This window comes from Xenopus tropicalis, chromosome 6 (assembly GCF_000004195.4).
Source record: "Xenopus tropicalis strain Nigerian chromosome 6, UCB_Xtro_10.0, whole genome shotgun sequence".
Taxonomy (NCBI): Eukaryota; Metazoa; Chordata; class Amphibia; order Anura; family Pipidae; genus Xenopus; species Xenopus tropicalis.
This window is the reverse complement of record NC_030682.2, coordinates 113,962,725-113,984,395: the sequence shown is the minus strand read 5'-3', so window position 1 is coordinate 113,984,395 and position 21,671 is coordinate 113,962,725. Positions and strand designations below refer to the sequence as shown.

General features: G+C 37.8%; 1 protein-coding gene across 1 annotated transcript in view; it reads right to left on the bottom strand.

Moving 5' to 3' along the window:
* Nucleotides 1-1,156: 1,156 nt before the first annotated feature.
* Nucleotides 1,157-21,671, bottom strand: part of sntg1 (syntrophin gamma 1) — a 208,457-nt gene continuing 187,942 nt past the window's right edge. Inside the window, exons 15-20 of the mRNA XM_004915197.3 lie at nt 19,241-19,357; nt 17,505-17,576; nt 16,665-16,817; nt 10,142-10,234; nt 7,368-7,478; nt 1,157-3,019 (exon numbers count right to left, since the gene is read on the bottom strand). Coding sequence (XP_004915254.1) covers nt 2,846-3,019; nt 7,368-7,478; nt 10,142-10,234; nt 16,665-16,817; nt 17,505-17,576; nt 19,241-19,357 — 720 coding nt within the window. The 3' untranslated portion in view covers nt 1,157-2,845. The remainder of the gene's footprint in view (nt 3,020-7,367; nt 7,479-10,141; nt 10,235-16,664; nt 16,818-17,504; nt 17,577-19,240; nt 19,358-21,671) is intronic.

The following is a 21,671-nucleotide window of genomic DNA, read 5'->3' as shown; positions in this document are numbered from 1 at the left end:
TTTCTGCACTTATACCAAAGTCTATATTATGTCTGTTGCTAACTAGTGGAGTAATTAATCATCCCAATAATGTTGCACCCAATATCCAACCTTCAGATAACTTAAAGGTAACTTTTTTATTATCTTATAGAATTATATTTTATAGGCAGGTTCCTTAAATGAGCGATGACAAAAAGCTTGCATGGAATATGTTTTTCAGTGTCTGAGAGGAGATGGGCTTACATCTGTTAGCATGTCACAAGGGCACTTTATCATGGAAGGACAAAGGAGTAAAAGACTTTATTTTTTGCCCACAATGTACCTGTCCCTTATAAGTTCCACCCACTGTTGACAGTGCACATTTTTGCTCTTCTAGGAGTATAGTACAAAGAGTTTCCTTATTATGGTGTTGTGTAGCCGTCCTGAATGCCCAATAGGCAGTACAGGGGAGGGACACGAGCTTCCCCTTTAATCTCCCTTTCATGCATGTCATGAATGATGCACAGAGGAAGGAGTTCCAGGGGATGCAATGCATTCTAAGGTTTTGTATTTAATGCCTGCATTGGGAAGCCTGTGATTGCTGTGCTCTGTGCCATGTACTGTTAAAGGCAAAAACCTGTTCATATGCTTCGCTAAACACTATAGTGCTCATATACCAACACTAGGTACAAGAGTAAAGGCACACCAGTAGGTGCCATTTATCACCCATCAGTGCAACATAGCACTTATTGATATTTATTGAGTACCTACTTAGGGATACTTACCATTTCTCTTGAACCTTTTTTCTGCACCTTCTTTGGAACATTATCAACTCATAGAAACCAAATGATGATTGGCTTTTTTAGCCACCTACAGGTAGAACAAGTCATGCAACAGTTTGATTGGTTGCCATGGGTTACTGCCCATGGACAAATTTGCTCAGTGTTGATAAGTGACCCCCAGTGACATACTGCAGAGTGTCTCAATTACACATACATACCTGGGATGGTTCAACAAACACTGCAGGTATTTCCAAGCTTATATATATCATTCAGCAGGTATCTATGAATACAATATAATATTGCCCATCTATAGCCTTAAACTTGCACAGCATTATTCCTAGTTTATGAGGATGGTGACATTAGTGTTATTACTACTCCAATTTTAACTTACAAAAACGTTCTTTAGTGCAAACATATTTTGCATTCTGTATTTATTAAAAGACAGGCACATCATTAAAATATTTTATTCTATATAATATTTTAACACTATAATGCATCTCTTCTTAATGTAAAATCAAGAGTACCATCATTATATGAAAATTTTGTCATTTCTTATATTTCAAAAATCCTTTAATTTTTGTTCATTGAATACCAAGAAAGGCTTCTGCTTGTGACTCAGATTACTTTCTGCTATAAAGGCATCTTAGACCTCGTCATTCTCAACCATTTTCACATTTTTGTAGTATCACAGTCATTACCAACAGGTTCTAATATAGAAGTTTTTCAATGAGAGTCACACTCAATATTGCTTATTCTGCAGCATACTGTAGGTTACTGCTTTAAACTGTGTCTTATACTGTTATTCTCCTCAGTTAGTAAAATTAATGTTAATAGATCAAAAAAGTATAAACAATTCTTTGGGAGCGCAACATCACCCAGTTATAGTAATACTAAACAGTGCTTAAGAAACCGAGTCATGATGCCATGCTAACCAACCAGAGGTCACCTTGCCTTATCCGTATACACAAAGTTGCCGGTTTTCAGAGATGACTTTGAAAGTCATGGCACCAGATTTCTGGCTTTTGTACAATTTTTTCAGATGTCATTATGGCTTCCTCACTTCAAGGAGACACAGACTGATATACCGTAGTAAGGAAGAAAACCTGATTGTGTTTGTAACTTTGACATTATAGGGCTCATTTACAAATGCAAGGATGTAAAGAATTGGTGTCATAAAAATGCTATACACAATGTGCTTGTGGCTATTGCACTCATCTTCTAGTGCTTAGTGCCAGCTTGCAAGTTGCTCCTACTATGTTGTGTGAGGTGCTGGGGACAGTGTGCTCTGGTGCAAGGGAGTCCTGCACCTAACAACTGCTTACATTGATGCAGAAAGTACTATATTCACTTTGTATAATGCATTGACTCCTGCACAAGTTGAAGAGCACAAAAATGTATGTCCAAGCCCTGCCCAAGAGCCACCATTTCTCTTGGAGGCACAAGCTGCACCCTTTGCTAATTTTTTGGCCACCTGTGTTTGGCACAATTATGCAGAAATTCAGAAAAGAAATGTTGTGGGTGAAACACGACAAATTGCACCAATTTTTGCACTAAAGTAAATGTGCCCTTAAGACCTTTATTTACTAAGGAGCTCTCTATGTAAGGTTCTTACCAGTGCCTACAATAAGTGTGGCTACTGAAGGTTACCCACCATACGAGACCCTTCCAAGAACTAAGGTTTTCTTCTTTACTGCTTGTAACAGAAAAACATTATTTTATCAGCCTGATACGGATTTATCAAATATTTATGTTTGAGAAATGTCCAGTAGCATAAAACCATTGCTGAGTTCATGTTTCCATTTGCTGTTTTGAATTGATAAGTCAGTTTAATACTGAGTACTAACATTAAAACACAGATCATATTAAAAGTGCTTTCACGGTTGTCCGAGTTCACAGTTATACCTATGAAATAATAATTTCATGAATATACAGTTGGTGATCCATTGAACCCACAAGACTACCTTCCTGCTTTAAAAAGTTCAGCTTTTTGAGTTTCACTGGGAGGACCTCTGGCTCACACAGTTGCCATCTGCGTATATCCAATAAATAGGGATTCACAGTTTATGAAGTTTATGTCATCGTATTATGTACAATCTTTGAAAACATTAGGTGGAATACTTCATTTTACAAACACCTGCTGTGGCACAAGAAGTAGTTATTACAGCAGCAGAGGCAGCTCCCTGACTGTCCACAAAACGAGGGTCCAAACAAGCAACTTTAGCAGCAAAAAATGAATGTATACAGTGAAGTACTGCAAAGAGATTGGAGAACTCCAGCTCCTGCAAAATAAATAAATAACAGAAATATAATTATAACTAAGCAGTAATATAAAACAAATAACTACTGAATGTATTGGGTACAGATGGAGCACTGATTATTGGTGTGCTAAACATGCTATAAAATCACATCAATTAAGCATAACCCTGGATATGTTGGCACTTATCTGATGTTGCTCAAATAGAATAATTTTCCCCACTAAAAACCACTATACCCCACCTGAAATACTGTTATTCAGGAACTCCTTATTCAGAAAGCTCTGAATTACAGGAAGGCCATCACCCATAGGCTCCATTATAAGCAAATAATTAAAATTTTTGTACCTGATCCCAACTAAGATATAATTAAATTGTGTTGGAGGCAAACCAATCCTATTGGGTTTAATTAATGTTTACATCATTTTTTAGTAGACCTAAGTTACAGAGATCCAAATTATGGAGTTATCTAGTATCTGTAAAACTCCAGGTCCAGAGCAGCCCTTATGAGTGTGCCTGTGCCATATCACACCTTTACTTTGAAAGTGAAAAAAAGTGTGGCTTAGTGTGCCTTATCTTTCAGGAAGGTTTGTTCCAAAATCAAATTATGATGAAAAATGAGGCATTTCTGTACTTTCAGTGCACTTATACCTAAACAAAGTGTAATTATATATAAATATTACATTAATTGGTGATAGAACACAAAACAACTGTATTCATTAGAGTATAAGGAATGGAAAGACTTTTTAAAAGATGAGATTTCTAGATTTTATTAAGGGAAAGGTTACCTAGAAGTTATTTGATTTTCTGTTAGCAAGCAAGTTGCAGTACAGCCATGTAAACTGGAATATACAGATTTAATATTTTATGCATGATAAATACTGTACATGTAGAAATTAATTTATTAATATGGCAGGGACTACTATTTTTCATCAACCCTTTGTGTACCACAAAACAAAGAATCAATTTCACTAGCTACATCTCTTTTAGCACCTAAAAAGTCAAAATAGACACTGGCTCCAATTTCCCCAATGTAGGATGATGGGATTTAAGAAATACCATAATATTACACTTTTTTGGTGCTAGACGCATGGCATTGTAGGATCCTCTATGAATAATACAAACACATACCCTATCCCATAGGTGTTAAAGGGTGATTTATAGTGATGAGCGATTTTTTTTTTGCGAGGCATGGATTCGCAGTGAATTTCCACATTTCGCCATTGGTGAATTGTTTTGCGAAACTTCCGTGAAAATTTGTTGCAGAAAAATTTGCCGCGCGTCAAATTGGGCCCGGACGCTACAGAGAAAGGGCACAGTCACGTCAAAATGGGCACGGTCGCGTAAAAAACCCGTGGGGGACAAAAAAAAAAATAGCCGCGGGCAACAAAAAAATAGCCATGGGCGACAAAAAAATCACGCGACAAATGCGTTTCACAAATTTTATGGCGAAGCGAAAAGGGACAGTATCGCTCATCACTAGTGATTTATCATCCCATTCATCAATGTGTGTCTTCAGTCATTATCCATGGTCATAGTAATGGCCAAGATCTAGAAATTTTGTGGTTATAGAGATTCCGTTATTAGAAAATCAGATAGGGGTATCTGTTATCCAGATTACTACATCTGAGCAGTTTTCTATCCCCCTGTGCTAGGATACGGCATATGGCTATCAGGTACACATGTTATTGGGTGGCGCTGGGTATAATCCAGAACTGGAATCTAAATTTAAGGAAAGGTCTTCAAATGTAATTTTTTCTGAAATTTTGCCAGTGCCACCTGCATCTGAAGGAAGGGAAAACAGCTGGAGCTTAGGGAGCTAAATGCGTGGACATTTTGTTATATTAAATTAAAGCCATTAACTAAAGAAATTAACAAGGATAGTACTGAGTGGTGTGTGGATGCCCCATAGGTAGAGACTTCAGCTGGACTTAAGGTTGTTAAGAAATGTATTGTTGGTTTATGCTACAAACCGCTTAGAATAAGCAAGGAAAATGAAGCCTTGTTACTTTTACAAATGTAGGAGGCTTCACAGCTAGGTCAAGTTGTTATTATGGGGGATTTCAGATATTTAGATATTGACTTGAGTAATTGAGTAGCCAAGCTTGAAAAAGCTAGTAGGTTTGTTGATATGCTAAATGACAACTTTTATTTGGGTCATTAAGGAACCTACTAGGAAAGATGTTTTTTTTGGGTCTATAATTGAATTTATTTCCAGCACTAGGGTCAGAGAGCATTTAAAGAACAGTGATCATAAATTGGTCTCCTTTAAGAATATGTTGCAGAGACAACTTTATAATGGAATAACTAAGACACAAAATTTTAGACATACTGTATATACTCGAGTATAAGCCGAGTTTTTCAGCCCCCAAAATGGGCTGAAAAAGACATCCTCGGCTTATAATCGAGTTTATACGGCACCCCCCACCCCCCTGGACGGACGGGTCACCTTCCAAGATGAGCTGCTCACTTTATTATTTTATATTATTATTTTAGGCGAAATGCGCCCCACAGCAGCTAAAATGGTTGCCCATATTCCCCCCGAAGGAGAGAAGCGCACACTGTAAGCCTCACCCAGGCACCAACTGCCGGTGCATTCTCTCCAGTGCTGCACGTCTCTGCTGCCCAGACAGGACTTAAGGTCACGGTGATTCAGCAACAGGTGTGCCACGCTCCTATGTCACTCTGTTTCTGGGGTTCGCACAATCCTATTGATCTATCGCCCAGGCAGGTAACCGCTGCAGCGCCTCTCACTGCCCCAACCCATGCTGAGAAAGGGGTATCAGTGGGGCATCAGGGTCACCCGCGGGGGAGGGGGGCGGTACTGCCGCATGTGAGTAGCGCGCCCGTCGGGACCCGTCCGTCCAGGGGGAGGGGAGGGGGAGGGGGGGGGGAGTCAAGGGAAGCGCCTATGTGAGGAGGAGCACGGGGAACTGTTGTGGCACTGTTCTGATCCTCTGAGGGTGATGGTAACCAAAGCGCACTTGTAGGTATTCCTTTATAAATTATTACAATTAAATCACACAAAGCATAAAGCGGACATAAATGCACTGAATATTAAATATTACAACAGTCAATTACTACAGTCACAGTTAATATGCACATTGTGCTTGCTCATAGGATTGCAGATCAGGTGTAGATTTGGGTTCTACCAGGTACTCTGTCTGGTATATTATAATCTGGTTGCTGGAGGTGTTCTCCCCAGACTTAGCACTTCCATTAGCCACATGAAGAAGGTGCATTTGCCTCTGTGTTTAGAGTATGCTACAGCAAAGCTACACAGTATTTGTAAATGCACTTGGGCTATAAGTGGGTGCTTTCTGTATACAATAAGCTATATAAGGAGAACTAAATAAGTTCAACTGCAGTTACAAACAGTATTTTGTCCCGCCGTCGGGACCCGTCCGTCTACGGGGGGGGGGAAGTCAAGGGAAGCGCCTATGTGAGGAGCGCACCTTGTATATGAGGAGCACGGAGAACTTGTTATGGCACCGTATATGTGAGTATATAGTTTATATACTTGTATATATACACTATACTTATACAGTATATAGTGTAAAATATATACTTATATACAAGTATATAGTTTAGTATGGCAGCTTACTTAGCCTTCCCAAACTTGCCTGACAGTTAAAAAAAAAACACCCTAGGCTTATACTCGAGTCAATAAGTTTTTCCAGTTTTCTTAGGTAAAATTAGGTACCTCGGCTTATATTCGGATCGGCTTATACTCGAGTATATACGGTACAAACTTTAGCATTATAAGCGTATCTCTGCAACATATTAACTGGGAATGAAAGAAAGCGGAATGTCTTTAAAATGGTACTTTGCAAAAGCAAAACTATTATGGTTTGATAAAAAGGTTATCATTGAGGTTGGTAAGAAAAACATGCATTTAAGGCCTTTATACTAGCTGGAACAGTTGATACATTTATTAAGTACAAAGAGGCCAATATACCAATATAGCATGCATAAAAGCTAAACAAGCTAAAGACAAGCATTAGAAAAGCTAAAATAAAGATTTAATAGGGAATTGTAGTAAGATGTAAAATAAAACCTATTTTTTTTATATGTAAATAGAAAACAAATGAATCAAGAAGGGTTGGGGCCCATTTATAATTGCACAAGCTTTCGCGCTCACGCAATCACACACACACACACGGGGTACATAATACCCTATATATTTGTGAGTGTTGGGTCTTAGGTGTGTGTGTATACAGTATGTATGCATGCACTGGGGATCATTTGGAGGGGATGAACTGAATGGACTTTTGTGTTCTTCATAATCATGATCATAATCATTTTTTACACTGTTTGTTGTTCTCGACAAAATATTTCCCAAGAGTACAGTTGTTTGGATACAAAATACTTTTACCTTTGCTTCAATTTGTTTTGTATCTTGGTTCTGGAATAAAAATTTAATTTTACTTTTTCCATCATCTGAAGAACCTTTGAGTTGAGAGAACTTGTATTTCCACAGAATTGCCTTAAAGAAAAAGGAAATAAAAAAACATAGTTAAGATGAGACACATTCAAGGGGTAGTTCACTTTTTTTTCTTATAATTCTTGCTTAATTGTGTCCACTGGAGGGGGTAAGAGTCTGACCCAATTGTGGCAGATGCATCAAAACATGTTAAATTGCGCCTGCATGTTATGAATGCCATAATTTAAATTGTGTGTAAAGAATATTTTCTATGCATTTTTGTATGTTTGGTATTTTTTTTAATTGCTTTCTGTGCAGTTTTACATGTTACCCAAACAGATTTTAGATGCCAAAAATAGACACCAAAATCTTTTGTTTAATTTAAACTAAAGTTCTATTTACTATTAGTTCTATTTACTATTAGTACTATTAGAACTGTGACTACAGTACCTAAGGAAGGCAGTACCATAGATGTATTGATCTAACCAGGACAAATATTACAATTTAGGAAAGGCTGAATTGTCATATTTACTCAAGCAAATCAAAGTTGGTATGCATTATTGAATTGACAGCGTCCAAGTAATCATGCCTATACCTATCTGAATCAACTTACTCAAACGGACAATTAGAAAACTACAGTAAAAATGTAATAAAATGAACAATTTCTTCACAGATACAATGGGAGCTATTTCCATATATATAAGCCTGAATAATTCAGGTAAGGTAAAATTACTGTTAGGGGTGCCAAGTTTTTAGGCAACAAATGATTCTAGTTGCTTATGTCCTATCATAGGCTGATGCTCCTTTTCTTCAGAAAATGCACTGGGCTGGGGTACTGTTCCTGAGAGTGCTGCGCCGGCATTTTGTTCCTCATGAAGCTCAGTGCAGAAAATGCCAAAGAAATTCATGTGCTCCCCAAAATGGCGCAGGGGATGTCTAGGACATCAGAACAATATAATGCAATGACATTCACAGGAAACTACCTCAATCCATAATTTAAAAGGGTTATTCACCGTTGAGGGTGATATTCTGAGACAATCTGAAATTGGTTTTAATGTTTTTATTGTGCATGTTTTTTTTAATGATTTAGCTATTTGTTCAGCAGCTCTCTAGTTTGGAATGGCAGGAGCTATCTGGTTGCTAGGGTCCAAATTAATCTAGTAACCAGACGGTGGTCTGAATGAGAGACTAGAATATGAATAGGAGAGGGCCTGAATAGAGAGAGAAGTAAAAAAAAAAAAGTAAAAAATAGTAACAGTAACAATAATATTGTAACCTCAAAGAGCAATAATATATGGACTGATGGGGTTAGCAACTGGCTAATGGTCTTTTTTCACATTGGAATTTGTATACTTCTGCAGAAAAAATGTATACTTTATTATAATAACACACAGGGATTAAGATAATATAGTTATTTGCTACGTGTATGCACTATGGTAACCCATTGGAAATTGAAATTGCATTGGTTTGCACATTGCATTGTTGCCTTATTCACTTTTTTGCTGCAATATGTGTTGTGTAATTGTTCCTTATTTTATGGCCCTGTAACTTGGGCCCAGGGGAGAGGAAATGGTATATACAGTATTATTATGTATTGTGATGGCACATTGGAGATCAAAATGCTATTGCTGAACATACTTATTAATCACTGTCTTTATAAACATTTTCCTTTACTTTGTGACTAATCTAATAAGGACCAGATTTATTACTATTAGTCATAATTGCTCTGCCTTAGACATTTAGAGACATTTATCAATATTCTCATTTTCATTGTTTTCGAGGTTTCTGAAACCACGACTAAACTAAATTCTGGGAATGTCTGTCATTTATGAAAAGTTGTAATATGAAAAGCACAAATGAAAAAAGACGCAGAAAAAAACTCAAAAACGTCTACTTTTCCATATTGTCGTACAAATGCAAGCGTCAAACCCCCCCCCCAAAAAAAAATTCTAAAACTAGGAAGAAAAGAAAGGTCTTCCAGTTGTAAAAAGGACATCTGCCATTGACCTTTACATGATTTCAACAGGTTTTAGATGGCGTATTTTATTTTCTGTTCTGGTTTTGTTGATTAATAAATTGTGAAAAAATAGTTTTTTTCCATAACAAAATTGTATTTTGCTGCAAAAACCGGATTGTGGGACAAAATTAAAATCAAACCTGAGTAAATGCCCTCTTATTCTCTAACCCAAACCGGTGCCATTTTTATACCATGTTGACCTGGCCCATCATCATCACTCTTCCTCTCTCAGGCTAACACTCTTTTCCTCTTTCTTCTCTTTGCAGCTCTCTCAGTATGTCACTCTCTAGAGCAGGGGGCTCAAACTCAATTTACCTGGGGGCCGCAGGAGGCAAAGTCAGGATGAGGCTGGGCCGCATAAGGGATTTCACAAAAAAATTGTGAAATCAGCTAATTGTGCACACAGAACGTCTTCCCATAATAACTGTTATGATGGCATAACGTCATTTCCGCAATCAGCAGCTCCCGCCCGCCGTGCCTTGCATTATCCCTTGAATCGCAATAAAAATCTCGATCCATTCATTGCTTTTGAGAAGGCGTTGGTGCGGGCCACAAAATATTGTACCGAGGGCCGCAAATGGCCCGCGGGCCGCGAGTTTGAGACCCCTGCTCTAGAGCTTTACATTCTCATTAGACATACTGCACATTGTTAGGGGGTTCTCCTTCCTCACTTTTGCTTACGCTTACACTCATCAGATAATATGTTTACCTTTGTTGCAGCATCAAAGCAGATAAATCCCATTCCAAAATCGATAGTAAGACCCATCAAATGGCTTTCAATTACACAGGCATAGGTTTTGCACTAAAAAATACAAAATATTAACATAATAAATTACAATTCCTCTATTTTATAAAGCGTTACAGAATTATTATTGATACTTCATCTGATTATCAATATATATTGCATTTCAAATAATAAAAATGATGTGAAATATTGTTTCGAAAAACAGACTTTGAAGCACAGAAAAATACTAAGTTGCATAATTTTACCTACACGGAATGCATCATGTGTTGATACAATAAAAATTGCCAATTTTGATGATCAATTACTTGTCACCCACCCCCAATCAGTTTGTGCAGGGATGCAAAATAGGACACACGTGGTATGGAAATGGTGGTGAGAGCAAGGGAATGACGCACATAATAAAAATAAATATATTCAGTAGCTTGGCAAGTAATAACCCTGTAGAGTGGGGATTTTGACAACCACCTCATCCTGGTTATAAAGTGATTTACAGTTGTTAAAATGCTAGTTACAAAATATTTGCATGTTCTCCATATTAGAAAAATGGATTCAGTCATCATGAAAAAAAACTTTTTTTTTTCTTTTTAAACACAGAATAAAATCTTTTTTTTGCCTTGATTTATCACGAGCCACAAATGGGACCCCCATAATTGCCCATCTCTGGGGACATAGAATCAAATGTATTAGAAACACTGACATAGCTCATTGTGATGGTTTTCCAAATTGAAATCTATGTTATTGTCAGTGAAGGTAAATTTAGTTTGTGAAAGTGTACATTAATTCAGGGTGAACTGCCAGGCAAGCAATCCCAGGGGAATTACGGGTTTAGTAACACACATACTCTATATTTGTCAGCCCAGGAAACAGAAATACAGAGGCCATGGTGGCATTTGTTAAATAAAGTACAAGCCTACTTTTTGTACCAAAAACACCTAACTCAGATATAGAGATATGAAACTTATGGGATCTCTTATCTGGGAACCCAATACCCAGAAAGCTCTGAATTATATAAAGACCTTCTCCCACAGAGTCTATTTTAAGAAAATTACTTATTTTGTAATGAGTTTTGTTTTCTCTGTAATAGTAAAACAGTACAGGTATGGGACATGTTATCTAGAATGCTCGGGACCTGGGGTTTTCCAGATAAGGGGTCTTTCCGTAATGTGGATCTCCATAGCTTAAAGGGATGGGTCACATTTAAGTTAGCTTTTAGTGTGTTATAGAATGAACTATTCCTAGGAACTTTTTAATTGGTCTTCATAATTTCTTTTTTTAATTATTTGCCTTCTTTTTCTGCCTCTTTCCAGCTTTCATATGGGGGTAACTGACCCCAGCAGCCAAAAAACTATTGCTCTGTGACTCTACAATTTAATAGTTATTCTTACTTTTTTTAACTTTTGTTTCTATTCAGCCCTATTCATTTATCAATCTCTCATTCAAACCAGTAACAGATTGCTAAGGTTATTTGGACCCTAGCAACCAGATAGCTGCTGAAACTCCAAACTGGAGAGCTCCTGAACAAAAAGTGGAATAATGAAAAATAAAGACTACTTGCAAATTGTCTCAGAATATCACTCTCTACATCATACTAAATGTTACCTTGAAAGTGAACAACCCCTTTTAGTCTACTAAAAAAATAATTTAAACATTAAATAAACCCAATAGGATTGTTTTGCCTCCAATAACGATTACTTATATCTTAGTTGGGATCAAGTACAAGGCACTGTTTTATTATTACAGAGAAAAAGGAAACCATTTTTAAAAATTAGAATTATTTGCTTATAATGGAGTCTATGGGTGATTGCTTTCCTGTAATTGGCAACTTTCTGGATAATTGGTTTACTGATAAAGGATCCCATACCTGTACTTTATGGTAACTAAGCTGCATGAATCCTTATTGGGGGCAAAACAATCCTATTAGGGTTATTTAATGTTTAAATGATTTTTAGCAGTGTAAATTTATACGACAATCCCTAATTGGGATTAATCCCAGGTCCCGATTAATTCCATGCCATTTTACTTCTTATTGCATAGTATTGACGTATATCACACCTTTCAAGTATCCTGACTTGGCATGTTTATGTGAGGTCGAATGGGTAAAATGATGGTAAATTTAATGCATTTGAACCAGTGGTGTAACTAGATGTTTCTCGGCCCCACAGCAAATTACAATTTAGGGCCAATTTAGGGTAAGTTTACATATTCTACCAAAATGTATTAAAATTGCTCATTAGTTGGGGCCTTACTGGATCCCCTACAACTCTGATCCCTGCTGCAACTGCAGGGTCTGCTTCCTTTGTAGTAAGCAAGTAATTTTAATGCATCATGAAATCTTTTTATCTAATTTTGGTCTCTGTGCGATTTATGAAGCAAAATTAGTTCTGTTCATATTAGTGCAACATATTTACAGGAATTTTCACAGTTCCTTTTTACAGGCAGAGGATTGCGAAATACATTATTTCACTTATAGGCGGCCTGCGCCTTATCTTTGCAACTGCAAGAGGTACATATCTGAGTTCTTCTCCATAGCCAAATGAAGGTTGCGATTGAGTGACAGGAATATAGCTTCACAGTGATAATTTGTCACAGATAAGAACGTCATGCTCTTACTCTCACACTGAGATGTTTCATTCAGGCACATTCTGTGGCAGGTACAGACATAAAGCACTACAGTTACAGTACAATTACAGAGTCAAGGGGCTGTTCAGATGATGTGTGAAGGGTTCTCTGCAGCAAGTGGGAAAGTCTAGAAATGTTTGAAACATGTTTATGTACTTACAGGACAATACGGTAGTGCAGTGGTTAGCATTGCTGCCTCGCAGGCAGGTTAATTAGCTTGGAATTCACTATAGTGTGTCACTGTTATAGGGACCTTAGACTGTTATAGGGACATTAGGCAGGTGATTTTTAATCTGTTCGTGATATATAAATAAAAGATAATAATAATATGCACATGTCCCCTTCTTCATCGACTGTGTACCCTTCTTATTTAAACCCCCTTTTTCATTCTACTGCTCTACCACCAGATCGCCTTACTCTTTGAATTTTCTATTGCCTCCACCCCATTCATCCTTACTATATGCTATACATTTCTTTGATTTGCCTGCTATACATGTTTGATGCACCTTCTTCTCATTTATACTGTGTTCATCCCTTCTCTTACCCTCTTGTTATATTTGTGCCAATGTAGACCTCAAAGGAGAACTTCACCCTGTGATGTTTTATAATTGGAACTTATTGAACCAGCCTGAAGGTTCAGCATCTCTATAGCAGTAATAGTCCAGTACTTCAGAGTTGTCACATGAGCTCCCCATCAGAGATTGCCTTAGGCCAGTTGGACCTATTGGACCCAATAGGGCCCAGCCCTCATGGGGGCCCCGCACCAGCGGAAATAACACATAAAGCTGTCAAGCCCATCCTCAACAATGATTGCCTGATAATGCAGCTTTGTGTTCTGGGACATTAAACACAAAGTGGGCCCTGCCTTCATACTGCTATCCCAGAGTGCGTAGAGTGTGCTTGAGGGGCCAATAATCACTGTCTCACACTGCATATAGTATGCTTGCTGTGTCAGTGCCCAGTGCTTGGGGGCCACATTGTGCCATAAAATGTTGGGGGTCAATGAAACAAGAGAAAGAGAGGTGATAAGGCAGGGTTACATCATCAGTCACATGGAAAGAGTGAAAGGCAGAGACTATTTGCCACCCAACCCTGGAATCTAGTGCCAGCTGGCAACACCTTGTGCAGGGGGCCTGCCAAAATGGTACCAATTGGGGCCTGCTGTTTATAAGACTGGCCCAGCAGAAAATAAGATGGGGAGCTACTGGACCATCTTTGGAGGTGCAAGGGTGCAAAAGGGATGTGGGTGCTTTGGGCTGGTACAGAACCCAAAAACATAATATACAATATTTCTACCCTACTCCTTTAGTTAAGCTTTCATTTTCCTTTAAGGTGAATATGCAAGGATAGTCCATGAAAAGACAATCCTAAATCCCATTATGATTGCAAATACAAAAGATACAACTGTGAAATCAACCTGCTTAAATGTAGGGCATTTAATAGGGAACGAATGGCTTGAGGTTTGGGGCTCAATGCGAATGATACCAGTTATGATCAGAATCTCAAATAAAAGGACATTAACAGCACTGTTTTATATCATTCAGAAATAGATTTAGGGTTAATGTGTATCCCAAACAACAGAGCAAATATCAAGCTGCAAGGCACAAGTGTTCAGAATGTTCAAAATGTAACAAACAACAGTTTAGCTGATAAAACTGATGCCTATGATAGATGGTGTAATGATGCCCTGTGAGGCTGAGCACTACCCCCTCAGGCTACAAGGAAAGAATATTTCCTTCTATCTGTTTTGTTTCATGTGGAATAAAAACACTAGGCTATTGTGCAGTAGATTGTTTATGTACATTCAGATGGGTGCTATGTATCTGCATGGAGTCATTGAAATGTTCTTTTATGTAATATGACAAGTTCTGTTATGCAAACAAGGTGGAGGGTGGATGTAAACCTGGCATATAATGCCTGCTATAAGGAGCTGATTTATGGTATTCGAGCAGCCTCAACAAAACAGATGTGTTAGGTCAGATGCTGAACATATACCCATTAGGGCACATAAAGACTACAGTGGAGTAAATAGGAGTTGTGGCAGTTAGTACTGCAATATACTTCAAGTTAGTTCTTGTATTAATGCTAGAATAATAGATTAGCTATGATATATTATTATGAGGAAAGCAATTTCTAGTCAGCATGGTGTATATTTAATTATTTCCATTTTAATTAAATCTCCCAGAGTGTAAATAAAAAATCAAAATTACTTTTTGACTATTTTGATTTTTTTTTTATTTTGCTGCAAAAATGAAAAACAAAACAACAATAATAATCCTAGTGCTGCAGGGTGACAATTCGAAAAAGTCGCAGTTTGTGACTTTTTCCCGCACTGACTTTATCAGTTCAGATTTTTTTGTAAATGTCAGACACTCCTGGGGCACATTTACTAATCCATGAACGGACCGAATGCGTCCGAATGCGTTTTTTTCGTAATGATCGGTATTTTGCGTTTTTTTCGTAAACTGTCGCGACTTTTTCGTAGCCGTTACAACTTTTTCGTAAATTGTCGCGACTTTTTCGTAGCCATTACGATTTGTGCAAATTGTCGCAACTTTTTCGTAGCCGTCGCACCGAATACGAAAGTTTCGGATTCATTCAAGCTTTAGTATCATGACTTTCCTTGGGCCAGGTTGGAGCTGCAGAGTGCCATTGAGCCCTATGGGAGGCTTTCCTTGGGCCGGGTTGGAGCTGCAGAGTGCCATTGAGCCCTATGGGAGACTTTCCTTGGGCCGGGTTGGAGCTGCAGAGTGCCATTGAGCCCTATGGGAGACTTTCCTTGGGCCGGGTTGGAGCTGCAGAGTGCCATTGAGCCCTATGGGAGACTTTCCTTGGGCCAGGTTGGAGCTGCAGAGTGCCATTGAGTCCTATGGGAGACTTTCCTTGGGCCAGGTTGGAGCTGCAGAGTGCCATTGTGTCCTATGGGAGACTTTCCTTGGGCCAGGTTGGAGCTGCAGAGTGCCATTGAGCCCTATGGGAGACTTTCCTTGGGCCAGGTTGGAGCTGCAGAGTGCCATTGAGCCCTATGGGAGACTTTCCTTGGGCCAGGTTGGAGCTGCAGAGTGCCATTGAGCCCTATGGGAGACTTTCTTGGCCAGTTGGAGCTGCAGAGTGCCATTGAGTCCTATGGGAGACTTTCCTTGGGCCAGGTTGGAGCTGCAGAGTGCCATTGAGCCCTATGGGGAGACTTTCCTTGGGCCAGGTTGGAGCTGCAGAGTGCCATTGAGTCCTATGGGAGACTTTCCTTGGCCAGGTTGGAGCTGCAGAGTGCCATTGAGCCCTATAGGAGACTTTCCTTGGGCCAGGTTGGAGCTGCAGGGTGCCATTGAGTCCTATGGGAGGCTTCCAAAATCATGCAAAGTCTGAAAGGTTTGCCCGCCGTTTACGAGCGCTCAATACGAAAAAGTCGCGACAATATACAAGCAAATCGTAACGGCGCAAAAAATAAGAAAAAGTTGCAAAATGTTCGTTTCCAATCCGAATTTTTCCCATTCGGATTTGTGGATTAGTAAATGTGCCGCCTGGAGTTTAAAATAAAAATATGATAAATGTTAGAGTTATAGCAAATCTGCCCCATAATGTATGAAGATCTAAGTTACAGAATGAACCCAAGTCCCAAGCATGTGGGGTAACAGGTCCCATACCTGCATATGTCAAATACCAAATATACAGAATTCTTAATAATAATAATAATAATAATAATAATTATAATAATTATATTATAATAGTAATAATGTTGTAGATGATAAATATTACTATGGCTAGCCATTACACGTTTATCCTCAACTCACATAATGGACTAAATGGACTAGATGGACTAAATGGAATAGATGTAAAACAAGTTGTAAATCAACTGCTAATGTATTACCTGAATCCGCTCTACTTCTAAAAAAGTTGCTGTCTGAAAAGCCTTCTCCCACTGCAATAGGTCACATTCTAATTCCACAGAAAAGTAGAGATCTTCCCCCGTTTCTGACTGTACCCCAAAGCAATGTTTCCGGCGGTCCAGAAGATCACTGTCCTGATGAAAACCTGAAGTTATACAGTCTGGCATACATCAAGTAGTATCATGTACATTGTGTTTAATAAAGTAACTTAACAGCGGAGAAAATCTCCATTCTTTAAAATAACAAGCAAATAAGCATGTAATAGGTTCCAAAAGAACTGCACAAGGTGAATCTCTGCTTCAAACACAAAGATTAAAAGAAACTGTTCTTCTGAAATAGATTCTTATGTTGGCGTTCCTCTGGCACTTCCTTCTAATTTAAGGGGCCAAACAATAAAAATGTATTGAATTTCTCAACACAAGGCTGATTTAGCTGCAGCAAATAATCATGAGTGGCGTTTGTTATTAAAATGGTTCTTCACCTTTAAATTAACTGTTAGTATGATGTAGATATTGCTATTTTGTAACATACTAAAAGTTAACTTATAGGTGAACAACCCCTTTAAGGCACACAACAACACTGAGATGATGTTTTTGAGTTGCGACAAAGTTACGAGTTCCACCTTTGTTTCACTAAGATCCATGACTTGAAACCAACCTTAGAATATATTTTCTGAAAGTTTTATTGCATAATTGACATTTTCAAACCAATTTAATAGAAGTACGCTTGAAACGTGAAGCCATTAGGGAACTTGAATAAAATATAAAGATTTCAGAGCAGATGATACATTTCCGTACAACACACAGAGTTCTTACCCTTACCTTAAATATCTTGCACATAATTTCATATACTGTAAACTTTTTCTCTGCTCGCATCCAGTCCCATGTAGTAACCTTAGGAACAAAATATGTCATATGCTTAACTAAATAAGACTGGTGTTTCATACGTTAAAGGATACATTAAGCCATGATAAAATGAGTGCTTTGTGTATTCTATTAGCATAGGGATTTTGAGATCCAAGCTGTACACAATCTCAAAAAACTGATTCCAGCTGGTGATTTGAAAGCAACATTTTTGAACTTTAAGACTACACTTTTTAATTTTTCTGGAATCCTACTCTTTAACCATCTTCTCCACCAATGCCACAATGTTTAGCATTTGACTTTGCATGAGGTACAGGGGCAATGAGCAAAACTATTTGTTATATATGGCAATGTCCTGATTTAAAGGGATACACTTAATATATACATAATGTATATGTGAAAGTGAACAGAAGGTTTATAATATGAATAGACTGCAATGAGAATTGTATCAGAACTTTCAACCCCTCTTTAAAGAATTACATTTTCCCTGGAACTCTCTACATCCCATCATTACTATCTAGAAATATCTCCACTTCTTCCCTTTGTAAAGAACCTTTGAAACATTCAAAAATCTGCTAAACTGTGATAGACCTGTGTATTTTGCTTATTTTTGCTTTGCAGGTAAGTTTATTTTTTCTTCTGAGGAAAGATTTATGTGGTTGAAGGGTCCTCTATGTTGACTGGTGGGGTCTACCATATCTATTGAGATTGGTTGTTGAGTTTGTAATGGGTGGGTCATTCTGTAGAAGGGTAGACTGGACAGCCACTTTTGTCCTCTAGCCTGTCAGACCACCTGACCTGGGAAATATACTTCGTGGGGTATACAGTACCTTTCCAGTCTACAGAGTGGTTTGATATTTAGCACAGGAAAAGTGCAGCAGTTACCCAGCTGGCCATGTGTGGCGCAGTCTGAATGGCCTGATCTGCTTCAATCTTGTTGGTTACTGTTACCCACAGTAAGTTAGAGTCATCTTTAGATGTGCATTACATGTAAGGTGGATGATTTTCATTTTGCCTAAATTCTGTTTTAGACATGAAATATGAAGATTAGGAAGCTTGTTGTTTTTCCTTCTCTAGTGTTTTATGGATAAATGTTTTGCTCTCTGTTGTTGTTGCGATGAAGAAACCAGCCAAGGCAAAGTTTATAGAGAAGGGCTTTCCTGGTTTTGGACCCAGTGTTCCTTCAGAAGATCTGAGTTTCTCTTTAGAATGTTCAGAGTAACATCAGCTGCAGGGGGATCATTTTTTCATACTTTGGAGTTGGAAAGAGTCAAACTCTTAGAGACACCTTGAAGTGGTAGGTTTTAGCCAAACTGCTTGCCGTAGAATACTGCTGTAATAGTACCGTGCCAAGCTGCATGCAAGCCATTATACTTCAATGTATGGACAGAGTAATATCTTTCACTTTCTCACTTTTTCACTTACATATTATTTGTTCATTCCTGTCAAGTCATTGAGCATTTATAAGCATAGATGGAGAATATTACCTGCCTCCCCGGATCAAAAAATGGCTCAAGGAAAAGATGTAGAACAGGGATATTTTTGCTATGTGCAGATTCCTTGATAAGGTCACTTTTTAGCATATATTGTAAGTTACCTGTTGGTTATGATTTATTTTATAGCATCTAAGTTTCCCTTTAGAAATCTAAGAAAGTGATCATGCTTAGCTTATTTTCTTATTTAAAAATACTTACAGGAGGGGAATTGAATTTGTAGAGTGAAGACCCTCTTAATGCCAAGAACTTTGGTGAATATACATAGTCTTTAAGTGTATCCTGTTCTCGTTCTTCTACCCAGCCCAAAAACACTATCTGACAAAGAGAGAACAAAAAAAGTAAACCAATATGACATATTTATAAACTTTTTGGTAGTTATTTAGCAGAAACTTAGCTTAATTTCCACGTAAACAGCTACAGCAATAAACATTATTCTCACTTAAATGGCTTACCTTGTAATAGAGCACTTACAAAGTATAATTTAGTGCCACATGGTACATATGACTAATTAATTTCAGACACAAATTACCATGTTTTACCCGCAATGCGGCATTTATCCCCTGAGAAAATTCCAGCACATGTCATGTCTAATTTACATCCTTTGCAACAGTGTTTGCCTTTGTAACATGATTCTTTAGCAAATTGTTTGCTTATTGGTCGGTGTCCCTTCCCTTGAGCAAATGCACACAACGGTAATGGTAAATCACTAGGGCACTATTGGAATTACTGACACATCAAGGCTAGTTTTAACTCCAGGGTTCTCTTGCACCATTGCTTGACTTGCTATGGTCATTGGTACTAGGACCTTGCCTAAATGCAAGAACCCATGTGAAAAGTGTCAACGAGTCATCAGTTTTGCTTTCCATTTGTGTTGAAGTAATTTGGCCTAAAGCACTTAGACCATCATGCTGTTGGACAGCAGTTAGATAGCTTTCATGGTTCTGACACTAGGTTATGCACGGCACAAATAACATTTTTCCTTGTTTTCATTCTACATCCAGAATTTAATTGAAAACTAGAAGATCTTATCCAAATATCTATGTGGGAGCTTGCACCCCAAGATGAGTTAATATAGCCTACATATTCAGACATTTGGGCATTATAGCAGTTAACAGGTCTTCCTGCAGCAAGTGTCAAAAATTGGGATCCAGTACCATAAATTCTACTCATGTTGCGTTGTATAAAGAAACTGAAAGGGGTCTGCAGATTCAAAGTTGTAAATTACAATTATGTGAGTGCAGAGAAGAAAAATGAATACTTTTAGGTCAGTGTCCCTAAAGCATATGGAGAAATAAATAGATTAATTAACTGTAAAGAAAGGGGCAAAAGGCTAATGGACAAGAGAAAAAATATAAACATATTTTCCTTTACATAATACAGTGATTTTTCATAACAACAAACACTTAGGGGAAGCATTATTCTGTGGGTGTAGAAATTTAAGGTAGCATCAGAAAAAAACTCACATTTACAAACTAATAGTTGGTGACGAGAACAATAAAATCTATAAGTGGTTGAATAAACTGGGTGCCAGTCAGCATAAGCTGAAACGCACAGTGCTTAGAATGGTAATCGAAATATTTAACCTGAACCTCTTTTGGGAAATACACTAGTGGAGTACAAATCGGTATCTAGTCAGGTGTTTATACAAGGTTAAATCCAGCCGGGACTATTGGTTACTCTTGGGCCCCAAAATATTACTTCTCTTTCTGTTCACTTTCTATTTCTTTTACAGAGTTTGTGACTATTGTACAATAAATAATTTGCTTTTTTGGCAAGCCAGGCTAACCTAAGGAATGCAAAGGGCGATATCTCTAGCTCCCTCTATTATCAAGCTATCTGCAGGAGAGTCTCTATAAAGCTGGTAGAATATAACAAAGTGCTAGTAGGCAAGAAAAAGTTAAAGGTTTTTTTATTACTAAAAGATAATTATTATTAGAAAAGATAATTATTATATTTGTTCATGTAAATTGAGTTCTTTAAGAAAGATTCATAAATTAAAAAGTTAAAATGAAATTCAACCTTTGTCTAAAATATCCTGAAACAAATTAGTCGTGAGAAGTAAACTTTCCAACATACTTCTACAAAACCTATTCCTTTATACTGACGCCTGCATAATGTCATGCTAGTTAATCCCGATACTTACAATTCCGGTAATCTTATTATTGGCTATTTATTTAGCTAAGGTAAAAAGCTTATGAACTGTATTGCTTAGCAACCCATTTTCCCTCTTTTGCTTGACTGCTTAATATAGACAGTCACATTTCAGAAAATCTGTTGATTCTCAAGACAAAGACTAGTGGATATACAGTACATATATCTTTTGACAGAAAAATTATTTCATTAATGAATATGCTAAAAGATTTGACTGAAGCTTGTGAAGGCGGCACGGCAAATACATTAATATGAAGAGATAGCATTTTTCTTCTATTTGTAAGGTAATCTACCGATTAGTCCCATTCAGTCTATATTTATTCATGTGCGTTCCACTGGCATACATCAGCCTGTACCACGGGTTTCTTTATATACAGAACAGAAAGGCTTCTCAAGGCTCAGTTCATCTGGTAGGAAAATTCACCACCCAAATGACTAGCACACATTGAAATGTGACATTTAACTATAACAGCTGCCT